The 23,208-nt window shown below is 44.3% G+C and overlaps 1 protein-coding gene across 1 annotated transcript in view; it reads left to right on the top strand.

The window, feature by feature from the left end:
- The window catches only part of LOC144684585 (eosinophil peroxidase-like), a 48,612-nt gene that overhangs the window by 8,523 nt on the left and 16,881 nt on the right, over positions 1 to 23,208 (top strand). The window contains exons 3-10 of the mRNA XM_078548554.1: positions 3,389 to 3,564; positions 4,322 to 4,454; positions 8,882 to 9,011; positions 9,566 to 9,772; positions 12,077 to 12,431; positions 14,523 to 14,683; positions 15,347 to 15,605; positions 22,871 to 23,041. Coding sequence (XP_078404680.1) covers positions 3,389 to 3,564; positions 4,322 to 4,454; positions 8,882 to 9,011; positions 9,566 to 9,772; positions 12,077 to 12,431; positions 14,523 to 14,683; positions 15,347 to 15,605; positions 22,871 to 23,041 — 1,592 coding nt within the window. The remainder of the gene's footprint in view (positions 1 to 3,388; positions 3,565 to 4,321; positions 4,455 to 8,881; positions 9,012 to 9,565; positions 9,773 to 12,076; positions 12,432 to 14,522; positions 14,684 to 15,346; positions 15,606 to 22,870; positions 23,042 to 23,208) is intronic.

Raw genomic sequence — 23,208 nt, 5'->3', positions numbered from 1 at the left:
CCGTACCCAGACTGTGCAACTAATTCTTCTTAACTTGCCTAACCCTGCCACCACATCTTGGTGCTCCCCGGACATCCACAGCAGAGGTGGAGGCAGCCTGTTTGTGATGACCTTGACAGTCGTCCTCTGGAGGGCCGAGACCTGGAGGGCCCCAGCCTGCTTTAGGGGCCCTGCTGTGTGGCAGTAGCACCCCCCTTGGCCTGGGTAGCTGGAGCTGCTGAGGTCACAGGGAGAGGGGATTTGGATGGGCCGGAGACTCCCGCAGTTACCTGGAAGAGTGGCCCCAGGGTGTGCAGCTGCTAATCCTCCTCCCTATGGGTGCCCAAGGGCTCCAGGCTGACTCCTTGAGGAGAAGGGGTAGCTGGAGTGGGATCGAACTGTCCCACACCCGTCTCACTTACACACTGTTGGAGGCCAACTATGGCATCAGCAATGGAGTTAAGACCATGCAGTAGTGCAGGAGCGACATCCTGGACCAAGGTCTCCGTGGCAGCCGCCATCCTATCAGTGTTGACCTCGGTGCATTGGCATGCCAACGCTATCTTCTCAAAGTGAAGGTGGGTGGACTCCTCCATCTTGCCTTGCAATCTGAGGAGTGTAGCGGACATCCCTTCCTGATGTTCCCTAGCCTGCCTTTGCAGCTCCAGCAACTGAGGCATGACCGAGTGCAGAGGCTCATCATCTAACCGGACTCAGTAAATTTCTGACTCCAGCAGTCCTCCGAGTGCTGGAAACCTGGATAGTCACTGCCTCCACCTGCTGTGGATCAGACAGTGCGATGTGCTCACCAGATTGTGACCCCGAGGCTATTCTAAAGTTAGGTCCCACCAAGGTGTGTGTCTCTGTGCTGGTGGGGGGTGTGGGTGGGCGCTGTGATGGGACTTCAAGGAGGTGTCATCAGATTCCTCTTCAGAGGTTTCTTCAGGTCTTGATTGGATCATGGGTCATGGGTCGTGGACTCGGTCGGCTGTTTCCCAGTTGTGCCTGTGGAAGCAAGGAGAGATAATTAGTGCATGGCAGTGGCCTGTGAAAGAGGACACAACACTCACAGCATGTTTGTCTGTTGGATGTTGCACTGCTGGATCCTCACTTGGTAGAAATCGCCGACATCACTGTCAGCACAGGACTGGTCCAGATCATCACCGGCCAGCTAAATGGCTCTGTTTTTGATGTCGATGAGCACCTTGATTTCAGGCATCCCTCCACCAGTCTGCAACCTCTCCCTGTTGTTGTGTGCCAGCTTGTCCTGCAAGAATAGAGATGGAGACAGTGTAAGCAGGATGCCTGCCAGGCCAGAGGATAAGTATGCAGGGCATGTGTGGGTGGTGAGTGATCCCATGGATGGGATGAGGACAATGATGGTGTGTGTGAGAGAGTGAATGGTGATGTCCCTTGAACCGGCAGTGAGTGAGGGCCCTATGGATGTGTGATGAGTTTTTGAGTGTGTGAGTTGAGAGTGATGAGAAGAGTGACTTACTCTGGAACAGAGGAGATCATTCATCCTCTTGCAGCACTGTGTGGCTGTCTTCTTTTGAAGGGTGTTGGCACTGACCACTGCTGCCACTACCTCCCAAGCCTGGTTGGTCACGCCGATGCCCATCCTGTGGCCAGAGCAGCAGTAGAGGACAGCACGGCGGGCCTCCATGGCATCCAAAAGGCATTCCAGTGACGCATCGCCAAACCTGGTGGCTGCAGTCTTGACGCCTTCTTCCCTGCAGTAGTCATGAACTGGAAGCACTGAGATGTGTGCACGCGACTGGACTTTAAACATGGTTCCCAGCGTGATGAAGCAGCGATGTGATGGTGGGCGGATGAATGAGAGCCCGCCCGCCATGGAAACGGCGTGTTTCCCTGGAATGCATAAATAATGTGACAGGATTGAGACGATACGGTGTGATAACCTGCCATCGTGGCCGGTGGGTAAAACATGATTTTACCTGCCCGCTACTGCACTTAGTGCAAATCTGAGAAGATTCCGCGCACTGACTTCTATATTAGATTCTCAATCTGCATTTACAGTAGGTGAGTCTCTGTACCACAAGGGGAGGCCAGAACATTTACTCAGTTATGTTCAATCCACTTTAACTTTGCTCAGATTGATATCTGTTATCTTTAAATGTTTCGGGCTGCGTTTAATGGCAGCAGCATCCCCAGCCAGAGTGAAGATGATTGTTGAATCCCCCTCTTAATCATGCCTGGAGACTGCACTACTGTGAGTGACTGGGATTGATTTTACATACACTATTTGTACGATGTAACTATCCTCCACTCACTGCATTTGGCTAGAGAAATCTCCCAGGTTTTATCAGAAAATGTTGCGGTAGTTTCAGTCATGAATTCTGACTGCCGTGATTGGCAGAGACTTTTTTTAGTTGACTCACTACAGTAAATGGAAATCACAGGCCTTATTTGGGGAGCTGCTCACCAATTGGGTCAGGAGTGGACCAAATGGCTTCTCGAGTCTGCTCCACTATTCAACAAGATCATGCCTGAACTCTACTCTCCCGCCATGCCCCATATGCCTTTCCTGAGTCCCCAAAAATCAATCTGTCTCAGTCTTGAATAATACTCAATAACTGAACATGCACAATCACCTGGGTTAGAGTATTCCAAAGATTCACAACAATCTGATTGAAAAAAATCTCTCCTCATCTCAATCCTAAATGGCTGATTTCTTATTCGGAGCCCTGGTTCTAGACAGTCCAGGCAGGGGAAACAGTTCTCTGCAACCCTTGAAGAATTTTACACATTTCAATGGGATCACATCTCATCTTTCTTTACTCGAGACAAAATAGGCCCATTCTACGCAATCTCTTCTCAGAGATCAGCCCTCACACAGGGAATCAATCTAATTGCACCCACTTTAAGTCAATTATATCCTTCCTTAAGTAAAGAGACCAAAAGTGTACACAATATTCCAGGTGTGACTGCGTCAAGATTTCCTCATTCTTACAATTCTACCCACTTGTAATGAATGCTAATACTCAATTTGTCTTGGTAATGACTTGCTGTACTTCCTGTCTTGCATGAGGACACCCAAACCTTACCAACATTTACCAGCCTTTTGCCTTTTAAAACATATTCTGCTTTGCTATCATCCTACTGAAGTGGACAAAGAGACACCTTACAACTTTATATTCTATCTGCCATATTCTTGACCAATCAAATACCATTTTGTAATCTCTTTCCATCCTCCTTGTAGCTTATTTTCCCACCCAGCTTTGTATCATCAGCAAACTTGGATATATATTATACTCGATGCCCTCATCTAAGTCACTGATCTATGTGTTGTACCTCTGAGCTGTTTACTGTAACAGTGTCCATGTATTTTAACTCAGGACCTGAATTCCCGATTATCTCCATCTAATCTGAGTCTATCCTCTTCCAGCCAAAAAGAGCGGCTGAGCAAAAGATCCTTGAGTCCAGGTGACCTCCTGCGTTTCTTCAAGCACCCAATGGCAGAGACTAGGATTGCAGTGCGGTCTGCAGAGTACATGGAAAATACACTGCGCCTCATCCAACACCGAGTGCATCGAGTGCACAAACGCTCACTGAATGCATCAGGTCTGTTGGAAAACAAGCGAGGGAAGCCTGGAGCAAATGCTTAAGTGTTTTGATTGGCCCAGTCTCCTTGTCTCATTATTTCTCAGATGGGTTGGCTTTGGCAATTATTTTGACTTTGCAAATCTATTACAAGCTGAGCCATGCAGGGATGACATCCATTCAGAAAAGCAGTGTCTGCACGAGGATGGTGCAGATAGGGGCCAGGGTGGTGAGACAGGGCAGGATAGTGCTGATGATTGAATTCAGAATTGCTGTACAGCCCAACCTAAGGCAAGTTATCCAACATTTTACTGATTCCCTCAGTTCTTGTCTTCATGTTTCAGATTCCTACAATGAGGGTCTACAGTCAGTCTGTTATTGCCGAATTCTGTCACATCCTTTTAGCAGCAGGAGGAGAGGGTAGATTTCCTGTGAGGGGCTTTTCTATTAGACAAGATGGTGTCAGTTCCATCAATGTGAGAAGCTGTACACTCACAAAAATTCCCTGTAAGCAGCCTTTTTGAGAACAGGTGGAGCTCTCACATGAGTGGTTATGTGGATCAGAGATCAAACAGCTAGTGGCACACAACAGCAGGCTATACTGTAGCTCAAACCAACCAACACAGAACCTGGATTGTGGTGATAACACTAGGAATTTACCAACTCTACCTGTCAGTGCTCCAGCTTTAACAGGAAGTCAGATTGTTGTTTAATTGATGCAATTTGTGTGTGAATTTTTCAGTGATTGGAGCTGACAATGAGTGTATGTTTTCTGCAGATTTGTTAACAGCGAGTGACCTGGACACCATTGCACAAGTCACAGGCTGTCTAGCCATACGTCAGCCCCCAGCCTGTAAAAGTGACTGTTTTTCAAACCGATACAGGACCTTCAGTTCTATGTGCAACAACAGGTAGGAACTGATGGTGCTGGTGACCATTGTCTACTCTACTTCAGTGATTAACTGCTCAACAAATGCAATCATTCACTAAATGTTTCTATCTTGATTCTGATTAACGTGACATCAGAGTAAAGGTACCCCTAGGTAGCAGTGACCATATTATGATTGTATTTTACATCCAGTTTGAAAGGAAGAAGAGTGGGTCTGAGACTAGTATTTTAAACTTAAATAAGGGCAACTATGTGAGCAAGAAAGCTGAGCTAGCTGAAGTGAACTGGGATATTAGGCTAGGGGATAGGTCAATGCAGAAGCAGCAGCAGACATTTAAGGGGATGTTTCAAAATACTCAGAGTAAGTATATTTCTACTATAAAGTAAAATTCTAAAGGGAGGACCTACTATCAGTGGTTAAGTAAAGAAGTTAGGGAAAGCATCAAACTTAAGGATCTAAACATGCAAAGATGAGGCAGGTCAGATGATTGGTCAGAATAAAAAGAACGGCAGAGAATGACTAAAAGGTTAAGCAGGAGAAAGAAATTAGAGTATCAGTGGAAGGCAGCTAGAAATGTAAAAAGTTGATAGCAAGAGTTTCTGCAGATATTTAAAAAGAAAAAAGTAAGTAAAGTGAGTGTTGGTCCTCTGGAGAGTGAAGATGGGGAGTTAATAGTCGATAATAAGGAAATGGCAGATGAAATGAACACATATTTTGCTTCTGTCTTCACTATAGAGGATACAAAAAACTTTCCAGTAATAGCAGTAAATCAGAAGGTGGGACGGAGAGAGAAACTTGGTGAAATTACAATCACCAGGGAAGTGGTACTGAGCAAACTAATGGAGCTGCAGGTCCTGATGGACTTCATCCTAGGGTCTTAAAAGGGGTGGCTAATGGCGTAGTAGATGTATTGGTGTTAGTTTTCCAAGATTCCCTAGATACTGGAAATGCTCCATCAGACTGGAAAGCAGCGAATATAACCCCTCTATTGAAGAAGGAAGGGAGGCAGAAAACAGGAAACTATAGACCAGTAAGTTCAACGTCTGTCATGGGGAAAGAGTTAGAATTGATCATTAAAGAGGTTATAGCTGGGCACTAAGAAGCAAGCACCTTCAGGCTCCATACATTTTAAGCACCAGGCAAGACAGCCAGCAAGACAGCTTCAAACTTGGCATGGCAACATAATCCACCTGCCTCACCTCCAGTTTTCTATTCAGCCTGCTGACCAGAGTCTCAGTCTAAGTGTAACTGATTAAGGGTGAATGCACAGTCCCAAAATAGCCTTCAGGATTGCCAGATGTGCAGGATCATGGACATTGCACCTAATAATTGTGCAAAATCTACAAACGCTGGACTAAATCCAATAACTGTAATAACAGTTCTTAGACTAAATAACAACAACTTGCATTTATAAAGTGTAATTAGCATTAATAAAATCCTAAAGTGCCTCATAGAGTTCTGATGAAGCAAAATGGACAAAATGAGTTGAGGTTCATGATGTTGGAGGATTGAAAGTTTTCCCGGGGAGCATTGGAATAGTTGGCACTGGAGATGTCAACGGCATTGGTGAAGGTTTCAGCAGCATTTGAGCTGATGAAGGGACAGAGTCAGCCCATGGCCGTGCAGGCCCGGAAATTCCCACCCCAAGTCAATGGACCTTTTGCTGGTCCGTCAACCTTTCCTCCCTGGCTACAAAGATTCCCACTTGGGCAGGACCGAGAAATCCCCAGTCTATGTGGGGACAAGGATGTGGGACCAGAAATTGAATTTGGAACTGCATAGGCTGCTGAGGTCCCTAGCAGTTTGTCTGAGCCTGAGACAATGGGCAGGGAAGGGAGGCTCTTGGTGGTAAGGGTTACAGGGTTTGGGGTAGGGACTGAGAATCACAGATTCGATGTTCCCAGTGCTTTTCTGGGCAAAGTGCAAACCTTCCAAGAAAGGACATTGGACAAGGACACCTGGTACCACAGAGGAAATGCATTAGGATAAGTGATACAGAAGTACAATTGGCTGTCGTCACCATGTTTATCGATGATCCTACTAAGGAGCAACATGTAGGTGAATAAGAATTGAGAGATGGGGATAGATTTTCCAGGGCCTCTGGAAATGATAAATATAGGGTTTGAAAGAGAAGGGAAATGCCCCGTTTCTGGAACCAAATGAGGAAATCCTACTACGTTGGACAATCAAGAAGTATTAGAAGAGGATTGTTGATTGTAAAGGTTGGTCAACAAATAGGTGAGGAAAACAAGGATGAGTAATGCACTGTGTTTGCAGTCTCAAAAATCTTCTCACGATTCATGTTAAGGCTGATTTGACGTTATTGAATTGATTCAAAGAGGAAGTTTTGGAAAAAAATGGACAGCAACTTGGGAGACAACGATACACTCGGGGAAGGAGAGAGAAGTGTATTCTTTGAAGTGTGCTGATGCTAGTTATTTTGAAAAGAAAGAGACCAGTGCTTGAAGTGAAGGAACCTTTTCAACTGTCATCATTCCCACAATGTTTAAAAAAATAGCACTAATACAAAAGCAAAATGCTGCAGATGCTGGAAATCTGAAATAAAAACAAAAAGGCTGGAAATACAAAAACCATGCTTGACACTTCAGTCTCAGCAAACGACTACACATTTCCAAAGTACTTGCAGTTCTTCGGCATTGTCTGTCTTTGCTCCTGCCTCAGCTTTTAACTGCTGAAATCCTCCTCCATGTTTTTGAAATGTCAGATTTAAATATCCAACACCCTCCTAGCCGTCATCAAACCTTGCTTTTCCATAAAATTGAGCCCACCCAAAATTCTGCTGCCCATAATCTAACCTGTTCCAAGTCCAATTAACCCATTAACTTTGTGCTGCCTGACTTGTATTGGTTCCTGCTCCACAATGCCTCAATTGTAAAATTGTTATCTTCATGTTCAAACCCCTCCATGGCCTAGCACTCCTGTAACCTCCTCCAGCTGCTTAGGTTGTTTGCTGTGATAGCTGTTCCTGTACATTCATCTAATGTGTTCAGCTTGGACATTTCCAGAAACCTGAGGTGCCCCTTCAGTGACGCAAGTGCCTTCTGATAGTATGCAATGTGAACAACACCATGAAAGGCCTACTACGATTGAGTCAGAGCTTAAATTTGCAAACTTGCTACATACAGTGGAATATATCCTTCACCCCTCTTTGCCTGTTTCCCAATTCAGTAGATTTATGGCCCCAGGATGATACTCTCCTTACAAGGCAAGCCAATCGTTCCCATCTCCTATTAGTGCTGTCTTCACCTTCGTTGTTCTTCTATTAACATTCTTGACCTCACTACCTCCTCTGATCTCAGTTGGAAGTCCAACATTGCCTCGATTGTTAAAGTTGAATTTACAAAGAATGGCTTCATACATTTGTGCCAACCCCTTATTTTTACCTCAACAATTCTTAACTGTATGAAATTCAAGTCTGAGAAAGAAATAAAGTCTACTTTCATGTTCTTTTGCCATCTTTCACAATCCTGGACAATAAACACCCAATTGACGTTCCTCCCCTCAAGGCGAGTTTCGAACTTCTCTCTGTCTCAATCTTTTCAAACTTTTGTTTATTTTACAAAAACAATGATTAATGTCCCTTTAACCTTTTCCTCTTGTTGCTTATACACTCTAACTACATCATCCTACAAATTCCTCCTTCTTAATCCTCACTTTGTTGAAATCAGGATTTATCAGACTATCACTTACTCTAAAATATTCCTTTCCTGGACTCAAAATTATGGAATTCTTTGCTTATCTCTGTTTTATATAACCTAAAGTTTTAAAATCCAGGTTCGAAATCACGAGATGATGACTTCTTATTTTAACTCATCCTATTTCCTATTCTCTTCATCCTTGGTATATACAGTCTTGTGCTCTTGGTCCTGCACTTGTGGTGCTTAATAATAAAAATCTAATTGATTGTTGAAGCTTTCTCCCTATTTAGAAATCTTTATGGCTCCGGATACCAATAAATGAGTTGACGTTTCATGTTAAGGATATCAGCTACATTTGATCGAGGCTCATATGTGTTACTGTCTTGTGTATCAGGTTGGGGTGTGGGTGCTAAATGAACAGTTGCTGATTGGTTTCCTGTTATCCATCCTGCCTGTTTCTCCTTTCCACAGAAATCAAGGGAAAGGGAGATTAGCCGTGTTATATAACCCGTTCCCAAAATGAAAATTAGCCTCTAGGTGTCTACACCAGGAGCAATAATCATTTCTGAATTTTAATTAATGCCACTTTTGTTAATTGTTAAGTTAAATGGAAGGGAAACTTTCTGCAGAAAACCTTCAGCTGCCGTTTGTGAAGCTGAAATTCAAACGTTACCGTCGGTCCCTTAGTTATCGAGGTGAAACTTGCGTGAGTTTTGTACAGATTGTTATATTTTTGGATCAGGTGCACTGGAGGAAAAGAAATGAATGTTTTGTTTCCCTGGTTTCCAGGGGGAAGCCTCGCCTGGGAGCGTCTAACACAGCACTCGCCCGATGGCTCCCTGCTCGCTATGAGGATAACATTTCACTTCCACTGGGCTGGACTCCAAATAAAAGACTATCAGGATACACTCTGCCACTGGTAACTGTTCACACAGAAGACAGAGATAAATCCGATTCACTGTGGGATTGACAAAAAAGGTTTCTGATTACTGTCAGTTGTAGTGAGTACCACCATACTGGGGACGGGCAATGAGGTGCATTAGTACTGGGTCCTTTCACCTAGAGGTAAATCTAGCCCAGTCAGATAGGATGAAGCTCTCTTCTCTCTTCTCATCCTTTAACATTCTTTTATGGGTTATCTTTGTATTGAGTCAACCCAGCTCCCTGTGGTTTCAGGCACAAAACCGCTCCTTAGTGCAGTGATAACTGGCTGTATGTTTGCAGCATTACTTGGAAAGGCTGCAATGCTGATTGGTGCATTAAATGACCCACTAGTGAGTCAGGATAAAAAACATCTCCTCCTATTGGGTGCCTCTGGAGCTGCCCTGTTCTGTATGGTGTTGTTATGTCTTCGGATTTAGTCAGTGCCCTTTTCGATTACTAACATGTCATAGTGGAGCAGCAAAGGTGGCTCAATGATGGATAAACCTTGTCTTGTTTTTATGTAATGAATGTTTTACACTTCTGCTCCAGGTTCGCGAGGTGTCCAATAAAATCCTGAGAACACCCAATGAAAATGTGGTCTCAGATACAGAAACAAGTCATTTGTTTATGCAGTGGGGTCAGTGGATTGATCACGACATGAGTTTAAGCCCTGTATCTGGCAGCCTCCAAACCTTCAATGATGGCATCGATTGTGAAAGAACATGCGTTCAGAGAAACCCCTGTTTCCCAATAAAGGTGAGACCTCCATTCTGTTTCATTCTGAAGTAATGTTTGAGTTTTTGCTGTTGTGTCCAGGATAGAATGAAAGAAATCCTGGATCAACAATCCATCCAAGTGCTATTGGACAAAATAATCTCACAAACACAAAATTGATAAGAGATGCAATTATGTGGTTTTGATGGTGTTGATTTGAGGGATTATGTTCCCGAGGACAAAGGGGTAAAATGGGCCAGAAATTCCCACTTGTGTGGTTAAGGAGGAGGATGCTTATTTACAGAGATCTCACAGGTTGCTAAGAAAGCCCCCAGCTTTTTCTCAAGATTTGTTTTTTATTATTCATTCATGGGATATGGGCTTCGCTGGCTGAGCCAGCATTTATTGCCCATCCCTAGTTGCCCTTGAGAAGGTGGTGGTGAGCTGCCTTCTTGAACCGCTGCAGTTCATGTGCTGTACAACCACTGTGCTGTTGGGAAGGGCGTTCCAGAATTTTGACCCAGCAACATTGAAGGAACAGCGATATATTTCCAAGTCAGGATGGTGAGTGGCTTGGAGGCGAACTTCCGGTGGTGGTGTTCCCATCTATCTTCTGCCCTTGTCCTTCTAGATGGTAGTGGTCATGGGTTTGGAAGGTGCTGTCAAAGGAGCCTTGATGAATTCCTGCAGTGCATCTTGTAGATGGTACACACTGCTGCTACTGTGCGTCGGTGGTGAAGGGAGTGAACATTTGTAGATGGGGTGCCAATCAAGTGGGCTGCTTTGTCCTGGATGATGTCAAGTGTTGTAGGAGCTGCTCTCATCCAGGCAAGTGGGAAGTATTCCATCACACTCTTGACTTATGCCTTGTAGATGGTGGACAAGATTTGGGGAGTCAAGAGGTGAGTTATTCGTCACAAGATTCCTAGTCTCTGACCTGCTCTTGTAGCCACAGTATTTATATGGCTAGTCCAATTCAGTTTCTGATCAATGGTAACCCCCAGGATGTTGATAGTGGGGGATTCAGTGATGGTAATGACATTGAACATCAAGTGGCGATGCTTAGATTCTCCCTTGTTGGAGATGGTCCTTGCCTGGCACTTGTGTGGTGCGAATGTGAATTTTAGATCCAACTTCAGCTGAGAAATGGGACTGCAATTGGATTGGGGGTAAGGGGGGAGGGAGGGGGGGGGTGGAGAGTTGCAGGGATCGGTCAAGATTGGCGTTCACCTGCAGCCAGCAATCTTCAGATGTGGAGTGAGGGGGCACACGTGTTCCTCTTAGCCTCACATTTTGAAAAGTACCTTTGAAAACTCATTGTTTAAGAAATATAGAAACATTAAAAATTGGCAGAACAGAAGGAAGCCCATCATGTCTGGGCTGGCAGAAAAAGAGCAACCCAGAGCTTAATCCCGCTTTCCGGCTCTAGGTGTTTAGCCCTGTAGGTTTTGGCTCTTCGAGTGCATGTTCAAGCTTTTTTTTAAAAATGCGATGAGGGTTTTGGGCAGTGAGTTCCTGACCCCCAATACCCTCTGGATGGAAAGATTTCTCCTCAACTTCCCTTTAATCCTGCTGTTTCTTTTTTGAAAAATATACTTTATTCATAAAATATCTGGAAGAACATTCCAAAACATTTCAAAATCACATTCACAAAAGTACAATCAGATTCAACTTTTACACATGGATCACAAGGTGCATCAATACAATCAATCTGCTGTTACTTTAAACCTATGTCTCCTGGGTTATTGACTTATCTGCTGAGGTAAATTGATCCTTCCTATCCACTCGATCTGGGACCCTCATAATTTTATTCACTTCAATGAAACCTCCCTTCACTCTCTTCTATTCCAAAGTAAATAACCCTTGTTGTTTCCAGTTTAACAATCCAATAGGCCAAATGGAGGCCTGGTTTCCTGAGTACTAGCTGTACTCAAGGCAGACTGATTTAGAGGCAGCGGGCCTCTTATTTGCATATGCAAAAGGCTTAATGCCTGTTTCAGGCGTGGATACTATGCACCGATTCCTTTCTTTTTAACATTTACTACTATGACGAGCTATTAAACCTCCAGCTTTTAATAGGTATCCACATTCTAGTCACCATATTGAAGTCTAGCATGAGAAAAACTGTTGTTCCTTCCCAAATTTCTCATCCACTGATTCCAGACAGAGGTTTTACCACTTACTTTCATACTCGTGTTTTAATCCAAAAACCAGTTTCCTGGCTAACCAGCTGAACTACCACGAACCCAGTGAACCTACTAATCTGTTTCACATTCCTTCTGTTGGTCTTTATGGCACGATTTGTGATTAACCATTTCTAAAAGTGTTGTATATCTTTCCTGACAGATACCTCCAAGAGACACCAGGATCAAGGATAGGAACACCTGCTTGCCTTTCTTCCGATCGGCTCCTGCGTGTGGAAGTGGTGAACTGGGCTCATTGTTTGGAGACTTTAACACTCGTCAGCAGATCAATGCCCTGACCTCTTTCCTTGATGTTAATGAAGTCTATGGCAGCACAGAGTGTCTGGCCAACAAACTCAGAAACCTCACCAATGAGCTTGGCCTGTTGGCTGTCAATGAGGAATACTCTGACAATGGATTGGAATATTTACCATTTAGCACCATTTCAAGCAACCTTTGTGGAGGCGTGGGGGAAGGCTGTTTCGCCGGTCAAAACTCAACTCCATGTTTTATTGCTGGTGAGTAACGGCTGGATCAAGAAATCCTGTCACATGCCACCTTCATACAGGGCATTCCTTTCACATATACAGCTGCACCCTTACAATTGTATAACACCCTTCACAGGAATTTAGATTGAAAGGTGTTAGCAGATATTGGCCTAGAAATTGGCTGACAGGCTTAAAATGGGTACAAAAGCTTCCAAAATAGCTGATGTTTGCACATTCTGAGTTGGAGGAGTACTAGCCACCATATTAGCAAAGGCAGAAAAAGAGGCATCAATTTCTAGGCAATCGCTCACAGAATCCACAGTGGTTCTGCCGGTCTCTGGCCATTACTCAGTTTTTAGTTATTTACCTTGTTTTTCAGGAACCCCTGTAGAATTTCAGGACCACTGTATAGCACTGCACTCTGAGTTCTTCTAATGATCATGAAAAGAGTAGGAGACTCAACCACTCACATTGCAGAACGAAGTGAGCATTGACTAATTAGATTTTAAAATACGAATATACGAATTAGGAGCAGGAGTAGGCCATTCGGCCCCTCAAGCCTGCTCTGCCACTCAGTAAGATCATGGCTGATCTGAATGTAACCTCAACCCCACACTCCTGCCTACCCCCAATAACCTTTCACGCCCTTGTTAACCAAGAATCTATCTAGCTCTGCCTTAAAAATATTCAAAGACTCTGCTTCCACTGCCTTTTGAGGAAGAGAGTTCCAAAGACTCACAACCCTCTGTGAGAAAAAATTTCTCCTCATCTCTGTCTTAAATGAGCGATCCCTTATTTTTAAACAGTGACCCCTAGTTCTAGATTCTCCCACAAAAGGAAACATCCTCTCCACATCCACCCTGTCAAGACCCCTCAGGATCTTAAAGGTTTCAATTAAGTCACCTCTTAATCTTATAAATTTCAATGGATACAAGCTTAACCTGTCCAGCCTTTCCTCATAAGACAACCCGCCCATTCCTGGTATTAGCCTAGTAAATAATGAAATAAACTGATCCTTAGATCATCACTGTAAAGTAATTTCTTATTGCTGGAATCACAAAAAATGACATTGATTGATTTACAAAGGAGCAGAAAGACCTGAGGCCTGATCAATATTGGGCCTCAGTCTTCATTTTACTAAGGTCAGGTGCAGCTCAAAGGTGAGATGAGGATGAATATCAGTTAGGTATTGTTGGGGCAGGCGATAGGGAGTGGATTCAAGGCAGGGCCGGCAGTGGCATTGCTGTGGAGGCAGATGCTGCACCCTCTTCATTCCACATTAAAACTACAACAATTAACTGCAGCTTTCACAGGTAAAGCTCCAGCTAGTTGTTCACTATTTTGGGAAAAGAGTCCTAAAACAGACATTTGACTCCTTCTTTGTATACTTAAGGAGCCTAATGCCTGTTTTAGACTGATGTCAGGAGAACCTTTACAGCACCCAAACCAATCTGGTGTCAAACATGCTTCTGATGTTATTTGGACATGTGAGTTTGGCTCTTTAAAATGAACCCACAAGCCCCATTTTTACACCCGGAAAATAGGGACAATAAGGTCCAATTTCTCCCCCTACAATTCTTGGAACTACCATTCAGTAGAAAATCTAATGCATGATTCTTCCTTTCTGGACTCAATGATAGTAAGTGATGTAGAGAAATAAGAGCAAAAGTACCTTTTTGAGGGCAATGATAAGTGAAAGAAAAGGGAGGAAATTCCCGTTAGGTGTGGTGTACAATAAAAGGAGTGAGAAAGATTATGAGCAGGAGGAAAGCAGAAGAGCGAGCTATATTGTTAGACATTTCCTGGGAAGGGGGGAGCCATCTTTGGTATTGGGCTTTAGTAAACCACATTATAAGAGACTAAATGCTTTGACTCACCACAAACAAAGCTAAGGATTATCCACTGGTGTTTTATTGACCGGATAGTGCACCATCTTGCTGTTTAGAAGGGATCCATAATCCTTCCTGAGTTTCATTTGCACTCTTCATGAAACCATTCCTGATCATACTGCACCCTGTAATCCATATAAGATGCCTGTTCTATTGATATTTCTCTGTGTTTGCCTTCCTTCATTAACAGTACAAAGGTAAAACTTACCAACACCAATCATGTTCACCACAGGTGATGTACGTGTGAACGAGCACCTGGGGATATTAACATTCCATACAGTATTTCTACGGGAACACAATCGCTTAGCGAGAGAGCTGAAGAGGCTGAACCCTCACTGGAGTGGAGATACAACCTACCTTGAAGCAAGAAAAATCCTGGGAGCTTTTCAACAGGTAGAGAGAAAACCTGACTGGTAAAATCACAGTAATGTGACCCACTGATTAGATTTCAAATCGCATCATATTAAGTTGTGAAACTGAATCTAATAAATCTAGTCAGTTGTGGTGAATACCAGATTATTTTATTTTTAATACCCAATCTTCAGAAAGTGATCCTGTCACCCTAACCAGGACTGGCTTACATGTGGTGTCATTCCCACATTCTGTGGTTGACTCTTTATGTCCTTAGGCAAAGTTTGCAATGAGCAATAAATGCTGCTCTGCCAATGTTATCCACACTCCTTTATATTGTCATATTAGGTTTTGGTCTGATTAGATGTTGAGTGCTACGGTCATTGGGGGAAGATGCAAGGATAACAATAGAGAAGAAAGAGTAAAGAAGTTGGCCAACATGAGACGCGCTCAGAGGAGGGTGAATGGAGAGGACCTTTTGATCGGGGCTTCTGAACCTGATTATTATTTTCTGAACCCCTTTAGTACCCTAGGTTCCAAGATGAAAATGCAAATTTCTGTCACACTCACTCCCAAACCCCAGCAGTGGCAGAAGCCTTAAACTCTCTGTGTGCCAGACCTGTAATCGGAGGTGAACAGATCATTTTCCAACACAGCATTTACCGATCGAACTACACTGAATGGTAACTTTTCTCACTGCTACAGATATTAAACCACAGAGACTATGTTCCGCTGGTAATTGGGAAAAAGGCAACGGCGAAATTTCTCCAGGCTTATGAAGGATACGACGAATCTGTAGATCCCAGTATTGCCAATGTTTTCTCAACAGCAGCTTTCCGGTTCGGACACCTCAGCATTCAGCCAAAGCTGTCCCGCCTTGGTGAAAACTACCAGGAACACCCTGAATTCAAAAACCTTGACCTGCACCTGGCTTTCTTCACTCCCTGGAGACTGATCAAGGAAGGTAGGTAACCGTCTTTAATATTATTGCAGCATACTCATCCTGAGACATTGCACTGATACTTAAAGCAGAGTTAGACTTCATGAATGGCCAAATAGTGTGGTGTTTGCAGTAAATAGATTCTAGCTCTAAGTGAATATGGTTTATGACATACAGCTGAATATTTAAGTGCCTATTTTTTCTTTCTATCTATCTATGCCCAGCACCACACCCAAAGTAAACTGTCCCTGTTCAAGTCTTTGGGTTGAGGGCAGTTTTGTTTCATGAACACAGCCCACAGGCCTCCTAATTCAGGTCTGTTGAAGAAATGCCTAGAGCTGGTAAAATGGAGAGGAAAGTGTTCATCTGTACAGGTCCCAGTACTAGCACCAACAGTTCCTTCTGGTGAGACAGCCAAAGGGCTAAGGAATAAGCAAGTCCTGGGAATAAACTTTCTCCTGAGGCAAGCACCAGGAAAATCAAGTTATTGGTTGCATAAAATCAAGATCATACGGACACCAAGTCACACAGCCTGCCTGGGGGCATATATCACTGATCCTCCATCATGCCTGGTTTAATATTCTATCAGGGGGAGACAGTGGCATAGTGGTATTGTCACTGGACTAGTCATTCAGAGACCCAGGGTAATGCTCTGGGGAGCTGGGTTCGAATGCCACCGTGGCAGATGAAAATTAAATCTGGAATTAAAATTCTGATGATGACCACGAAACCATGGCCGATTGTCGTTAAAAACCCATCTGGTTCACTGATGTCCTTTAGGGAAGGAAATCTGCCGTCCTTAACTGGTCTGGCCTACATGTGGCTCCAGACCCACATCAATGTGGTTGACACTTAAATACCCCCTGAAGAAGGGCAATTAGGGATGTGCAATAAATGCTGGCCTAGCCAGCGATGTCCACATCCCATGAATGAATAAAAAAAAATTCCTAACTGACATCATTGTGAGGGCTCCAGCAAGTCAAGAAGGCCTACCAGATCTACCACTCCAAGGCACATAGATATGGGCAATAAATACAGCTTCACACAATCCCCAGCATCTGAGAAATCTTATTTGATAAAATAGCTTTCCATTCCACCATACATATGATGTTAGAGAACTTGGTTTTCTGCTTCAACAACAAAAACAAAAATACCTGGAAAAACTCAGCAGGTCATAAGACCATCAGATGAAGGGTCATACGGACTCGAAACGTCAACTGTATCCCTCTCCGCAGATGCTGTCAGTCCTGCTGAGTTTTTCCAGGTATTTTTGTTTTTGTTCTAGATTTCCAGCATCCGCAGTATTTTGTTTTTATCTTGGTTTTCTGCTTCACAAGTTGAGGGAAGGTCTAGTTGTCTACTCTAAAAATGGGCAAAATTCTGGTAGGAAATGATATTCCAGCTGATATGTGCACCTGAATTTTTCTTCAAAGAGAAGAATCCATTTTCAGGCAATTTGACAATAAAATGAGCCAAAGTCTCATTTTTAACCCAAATTCTGTCCTGAGAAATTATCTGCCCCAGTTTCCCTCCCATGACCCCGTTGTGACCCTAGGCCAGAATTTTGTGACCCGACCCAAACGGGTGTAAGATCGCATGAGATGATGCTGGCTGAGTGTCCCAACATCATCGCGCGATATTTCACTTGGCGGGCGCGCTTCCGACTTTTGCAGAATTAAGCAGGCAATTAAGCCCATTAATGGCCCAATTGTCAGCGATTTTTCATGGTCTGTCCAGCCTTACGGTTGGCAAATGGGCCAACTGGACAGGTGGGCTTTACATTTTTGCTCAAACCTCATCCAAGGGCAGGATGAAATCTCTGTTAGGATTTGTTATGACCAATGCAGTTGATAGAGCTGAGTTATTTAAAAATCCCAGAGGGAAACTTTAAACAACTGTCATAACCTATATTTTCATATGGTACGTTTGAGATGCAGCTCTAAATTCAGGCATAAGACCATCAGTTCTCGAGAGGTTTCTATATCAAACTTAATGAGACATTTATTAATTTACACAAGTTAAACATACACACATTGCCACAAATTACTACTGTCATAACTTTTAACAAATTCCCAAACTAATCTCCATTAAGGCAACAACAGTCCATAGACTTAACCATACACCAGACAAAGTATTTTCACCTTACACATTCAAAATGAGGCTTTCGCTTTGGTTCCTTTGCAGACACAGTGGTGTGCTTACAGGCTTTGATCTTACATTGTCTCTGCTCTGCACACACAAAACTGCTGTCAGTTATACCCAGCACATCTCATTGAATGTAAATTCTCATTGTATCACCAGTCCCTTTGAACTCCACCTCTTCTAACAATAAAACCCCTTTCATAGTACCAATTTTACTAGTAATATAAACATTGCTTGGTCTCAGCTAGCTAGGTGCCAGATTTCACTCCCCTTCTTGAATGCTCTATTCAACAAAATGCAAATGCTCTCTACCTCTCTTACACCCCAAAAATAGTACACATCAAAGCACCCAGGCTAGCTAGCTTTAATCCAATTAAGACACACCTGCAGACTAAACCTCTATTTTTAAAAAAACTTTCCAACAACATGTTATATACATTAATAGCTTCATGACGATTTAAAGTAAAAAGCAATATCTGGGTACGATTTTTTATGAGGTATGCTTTTATGTGCTTAATTGTGTTGCATGGACATTTTTTGCAGCATTTTTGTTGATTTGTTTATTCTGTGGAGGTTGGCAGCTCCCTGAGGCAGCTGTCTGCTTTCAGGGAGCTCACTGGAAGCGCTCACCAGTACTCACGGTGACATCGGCACCCGCCCTCTTCCCGCCCCCAGACGACAGTGCTGAGCCTTTTCTCAAGCCGTTAATTGGCCAGCCAGCATAAGATCACATTGATAGCGCTCCTGGCTGCGCCAACCTCGGGTGTACCCCAAGGGTAAAATTCAGGCCATAATCTGGCCACCTGGTATCCATTAAGCACCCACATATCCCTCTCAGGATTCCAATGTTCCTGTGCTTTGTGGAAAGGGATGAGTGTACAGGATGGAGGCCAGGAGGTTGTGCATAGGCGACACCTGACCTGCAAGTATGTGTGCCACAGCAAACAGAGAACCTATTTTCCCCCTACACCAGCACAGAGCTAATGCTAACTGTTGGAACCTGATTTACAGCCTCTATCCACCAGTGACTTTGCACTCTCTGTGGCTATGAAGGTTGGAGTAGTCAATTATTCTATTGTTCGCTGTTACATGTGGCTGTTGACTTTTTTCTGTTCTCTGTGCTGTTAGTCAAGCCTGGGTGTGATAACTGAGAAAGAGAAACTAAATTAAAATGAAAGAAGCAGCTAGAAGCTTCCCATTTTATAGAAGCACTTGTACTGGTGTGTGTCCTCTCTACGTATTTCTGAGGCATAAAACGCAACCAAGTGAAAACAGCACTTTATGCATCCAGCTGTTTCCAGGCAGCAGTCAGTGACATTAGTTATACCAGTCAGTTGACAGTTGTTGCATTAGACATGTCTTAATTGCCCTGTCCAGTCTTAGCTCTGATTTCATCGAATTCCATAGAGAGACCCAGCAAAGTGGAGATCAGAGAGAGGAAGGGAGATGCGAATCTGGCTGGTCTCCCACAAAGGGAGAATGCCATTAATATCATGTGGTTATAAAGGTCCCAGTCTGAAAGCTCCCATCAGCTCTATCACATGAAGAGATTTCATTCCCTTAATGTCCAGGTAGAGATTAATACTGCCACCTGGTTATCCACTCAATGTGCACTTCCTGGGAATAGGAATGATGCATTTATTCTCAGGTTGCGCTGCTCAGGCACAGATTTGACCAGAAGAGGGGATTGACAGAAGACCAGGGCCAGAATTTTATGTCTCGTGGGCAAGTGCGCGCCCGACCTGATCAGGTGTGAAATTGTGCAAGATGACATCAGGCAAACATTCCGATGTCATCCCGCATGCAAGCAATTGTCAGGTTGGCGGACGCGCGTGGGTGTCAGAGCCGCACCCACCAACAATTAAAGGGCCACTTAAGGCCATTAAAAAGGCAATTGATCCCAATTTTATGTTGCTCATGCAATTTCACGCTTGTTGCACAGGCAAAACGGGCAGGCGGGCTGCCCACTTTTAACAAAACCTCATCCAAGGATTGGATAAAATGGGTCTGCAGTATTGCCAGTGTAATTGGTGAGGAGTTTAGGAGATAGCTTCTTGCTTATTTGAACTTGACAGCTTCATCTCTGTTCTGAGCTTCATTCTTAGCATTTCCAGGCTTCATTTCAGGAGTCATTGGTATCTCCAAGGCCCCCTCAGGATTATGACCATTTGGACCCTTCCAGATATCAGACAGCCTTCTGTTACCCTGGTAATAGGGATTGTGGTCTCCGTTGATGCCACCTCCTCTGAGGACGAAGAGGGGCAGAAGAGAGAGGAGGCCTGGTGTCCCAATGCAGCTTCCAGGGGAGCGACCTGTCAGAGGAGAGGCGCAGGCACAGTGGGCGCAGGGCCAGCTAGCAGTCCAAGGCCAAAGTTTACAGGCAGCGATGCAGCTACCTCAACATGTCCGAAGTGCAATGCCAAAGGATGCTCCACCTCTCCAGGGAGACTGTGACTTCCATTTGTCAGATGATTGGGCCTGAGATCACCTCCAACTGTGTGGGTGCACACCCCATGCCAGTGGCTCTGATGGTCACAGTAGCCGTCAATGGGGGATCTTTGTGGAGTCTCCCAATCAGCTGTCCAGAGTTGCGTCAAGCTGGTGACTGATGCTCTGTTCAGGCGGGTAATGACATTTATTCATTTCCATAAGGACGAGACCAGCCAGGCTGAGCAAGCCAGAGGTGCAGTCGACTGCACACATGTGGTCATCAAAGCGCCAGTGGGTCAGCCGGGTACCTTTGTCAACATGAAGGGCTGAACGTGCAGATAGTTTGTGACCACAAGACGCAGATTCTGCAAGTCTGTGCAAGGTACCCTGGCAGCTCCTATAATGCTTACATCCTCAGACACTCACAGGTGCCGAGGCTGTTCACTGCTCTGGCCTGACTGGATGGATGGCTGCTGAGTGTCAAGGCTGCTGAGGTGCTGGTACTTGCGCTGGTGCTTGGTTCAGAGAAGGTGTGTGACGCAGGTGCATCTAAACCCCAGTGGTCCTCTGACGTCAAGAGTGACTCTTCAGGGTCCTGCATTAGTGGACGAGCTGGCGATTCTAGGGGAGAACAAAGACACATCATTAGTTTAAGTCATCACACTGTCACTGTGCATGCCAGGCACCCTGGTGAGATAATGGAGATCAGCATCATGGTGCCAGCATCTTTCAATAATCAATGGGGACTCCAGATTTGAGGCTCCCATTAATGATGAGATTACACAAGAATGTTGGCACAATCCGACGCTCTCACCTCTGTGCACTGCACTCTTACCTTCGTCAAAGACCGCTGCCTCTCTACGACCGGATAACCAACGTGGGTGGCGACTCTCCAACTCCAAGGCACCCATCTCGTACCTCATCAGAATGAGGAGGTTTGGGGTCCTCCACCTATCTTAGTTCTTTCATTGGTGTTATGGCTACTCTTCTCTTGAAATCACAGAGAAGCATTGATCTGTCCACTCTCTACCTACTGCACCATTGCAGTCTGGCCAACCCCAGCTGAGGGACACCTTGCAGGGCACACAGGCCCTCAGGGCACACAGGCCCATTTCGAATGAAATGGTTACCTGGACAGACTCCAAAGATTCTCCCTTGGCAACCTTCAGGGAGCTGCCTCGGCCGGTTTTAAAGTGCCCGCCGGGTCGCCATTGGACCCCCGCCCGACAGGCTTCGGCGTCACCCAGCCTTTGCCGACCATTGAGAGGATGTGTTTCGCGCTGGGCGAACCTTAACTGGCCATCCAGCGTGAAATCTCGTTTGTAATGTGACCGCAGCCAGGAGTGGATTCCACATCCACTTCCGCTCCCGCCGACTTAGCGTGCACACCAAGCGTGAAATTCAGGCCCAAGAATATCGCTTTATGAATTTGTTCCAGAATGTTCTGTCAGGCGCTGGTGCGTCGATGTAAATGGACACTTAGTTCAGTCTGTCATTTTACCAACGAGGTCAGTTAAAAATAGAAGCCATATTGTTAACACAAAGAAAAATCCTGCATCTTCCGCTTTGAACATCAGCCTGTGGGATATCAGCACTTCAGCCCATCCTTTCACGTTTATTAACAAGAGAAGGTTTTAACTCGAAACCCTGTTTCAAGAAATTAAGGTGCTTTTCATCTGCGCTATATTAGCTGGTTTCCTGCACTGCTGTCTTCAACATGTCATCTGAATTTTTGACAGTTTTATTTGACTTGTGAGGTCATGATTTTCATGGAACACAATGAATTGCTGTTGCTGCAGCAAACATAAAATGCTGCAGACGCCGGATATCTGAAAAAAAACGGAATGCTGGAACACTCAGATAAAAGCAAAATACTGCGGATGCTGGAAATCTGAAATAAAAACAGAATGCTGGAAAAGCTCAGCAGGTCTGGCAGCATCTGTGGAGAGAGTAACAGAGTTAATGTTTCAAGTCCGTATGACCCTTCTTCAGAGCATATTGAAGGACAGAGCATGTTGAAGCACTCAGCAGGCCTGGCAGCACCTGTGGAGAGAGAAACAGAGTTAATGAACGTTTCTCTGTTTCTATCTCCACAAATGCTGCCAGACCTGCTCAGCATTTCTAGCATTTTCATGTTTCTATTTCAAGCTTCTATTGGCTGGTTTCTGTGCCTGAATTTGACTTTGATCTGCCTTGTTTAGATTGTAATAATTATTGGGCATCATCCATTCATCATTGATCACTTCTCACACAGACAAAGAGAGGATTCTATTCTGCATTTAATTGTGTAGAACCTTGTATCTTTATTTTACTCTGCTGCAAGTTATTGTTTGTTATGAATGTTCAACCCTGTCAGAATTCAGGAGGTTATTCTGAGTGGAATCCTGCCCCTTCCCTCCAGATTCACCTCAGGTGTGGATGAGGGATGTTACCTGATAACAGATAGTTACAGTTTACAGCTGGAAAGCAATGAATCATTGCCTATCTCTGACTCCCCTGGCTGTTCAGCATTGCTGTTCACTCTTATATCAGGGTTGGTTTATGAACTCCAATCCATTAAGGGACATAGCTCATCTTGGGTAGTTTGTTTCAATGGTATTTTCGTTGGGTAATAATTCATTGTCACAGATATTTCTATGTTGCTCCTTTGGAGATCTTTAACTATCGGAGATGCATTAAGAACTCATGTTTTACTCTTGTGTATGTGTGTGTATTAGGTGGAATCGATCCCCTCATGCGAGGACTGTTGGGCAGACCCTCCAAACTTCAGACACAGGACAAGATGTTGGCAGACGAGTTGCGGGAGAGGCTGTTTGAATTGACCACTCATTTAGCCATGGATCTAGGTTCTTTGAATTTACAGCGTTCCCGGGATCACGGACTCCCAGGTAAATGGAAAGCAAACACACGGTAGAGTTTCACTCAGAAAAACAAGTTGATAAAATGCCAGTTAGTACAATAATTTCATCTCTTGGAGTCACATTATCAAGAAGCCAGCAGGAACATAGTCGCTCACTAAGAACAGTTGGCTTACCACAGTACTGATTGGAAATGA

This window comes from Cetorhinus maximus, chromosome 9 (assembly GCF_964194155.1).
Source record: "Cetorhinus maximus chromosome 9, sCetMax3.hap1.1, whole genome shotgun sequence".
NCBI lineage: Eukaryota > Metazoa > Chordata > Chondrichthyes > Lamniformes > Cetorhinidae > Cetorhinus > Cetorhinus maximus.
Note: the sequence above shows the minus strand (reverse complement) of the source record. Positions and strands in the feature narration are given on the sequence as shown.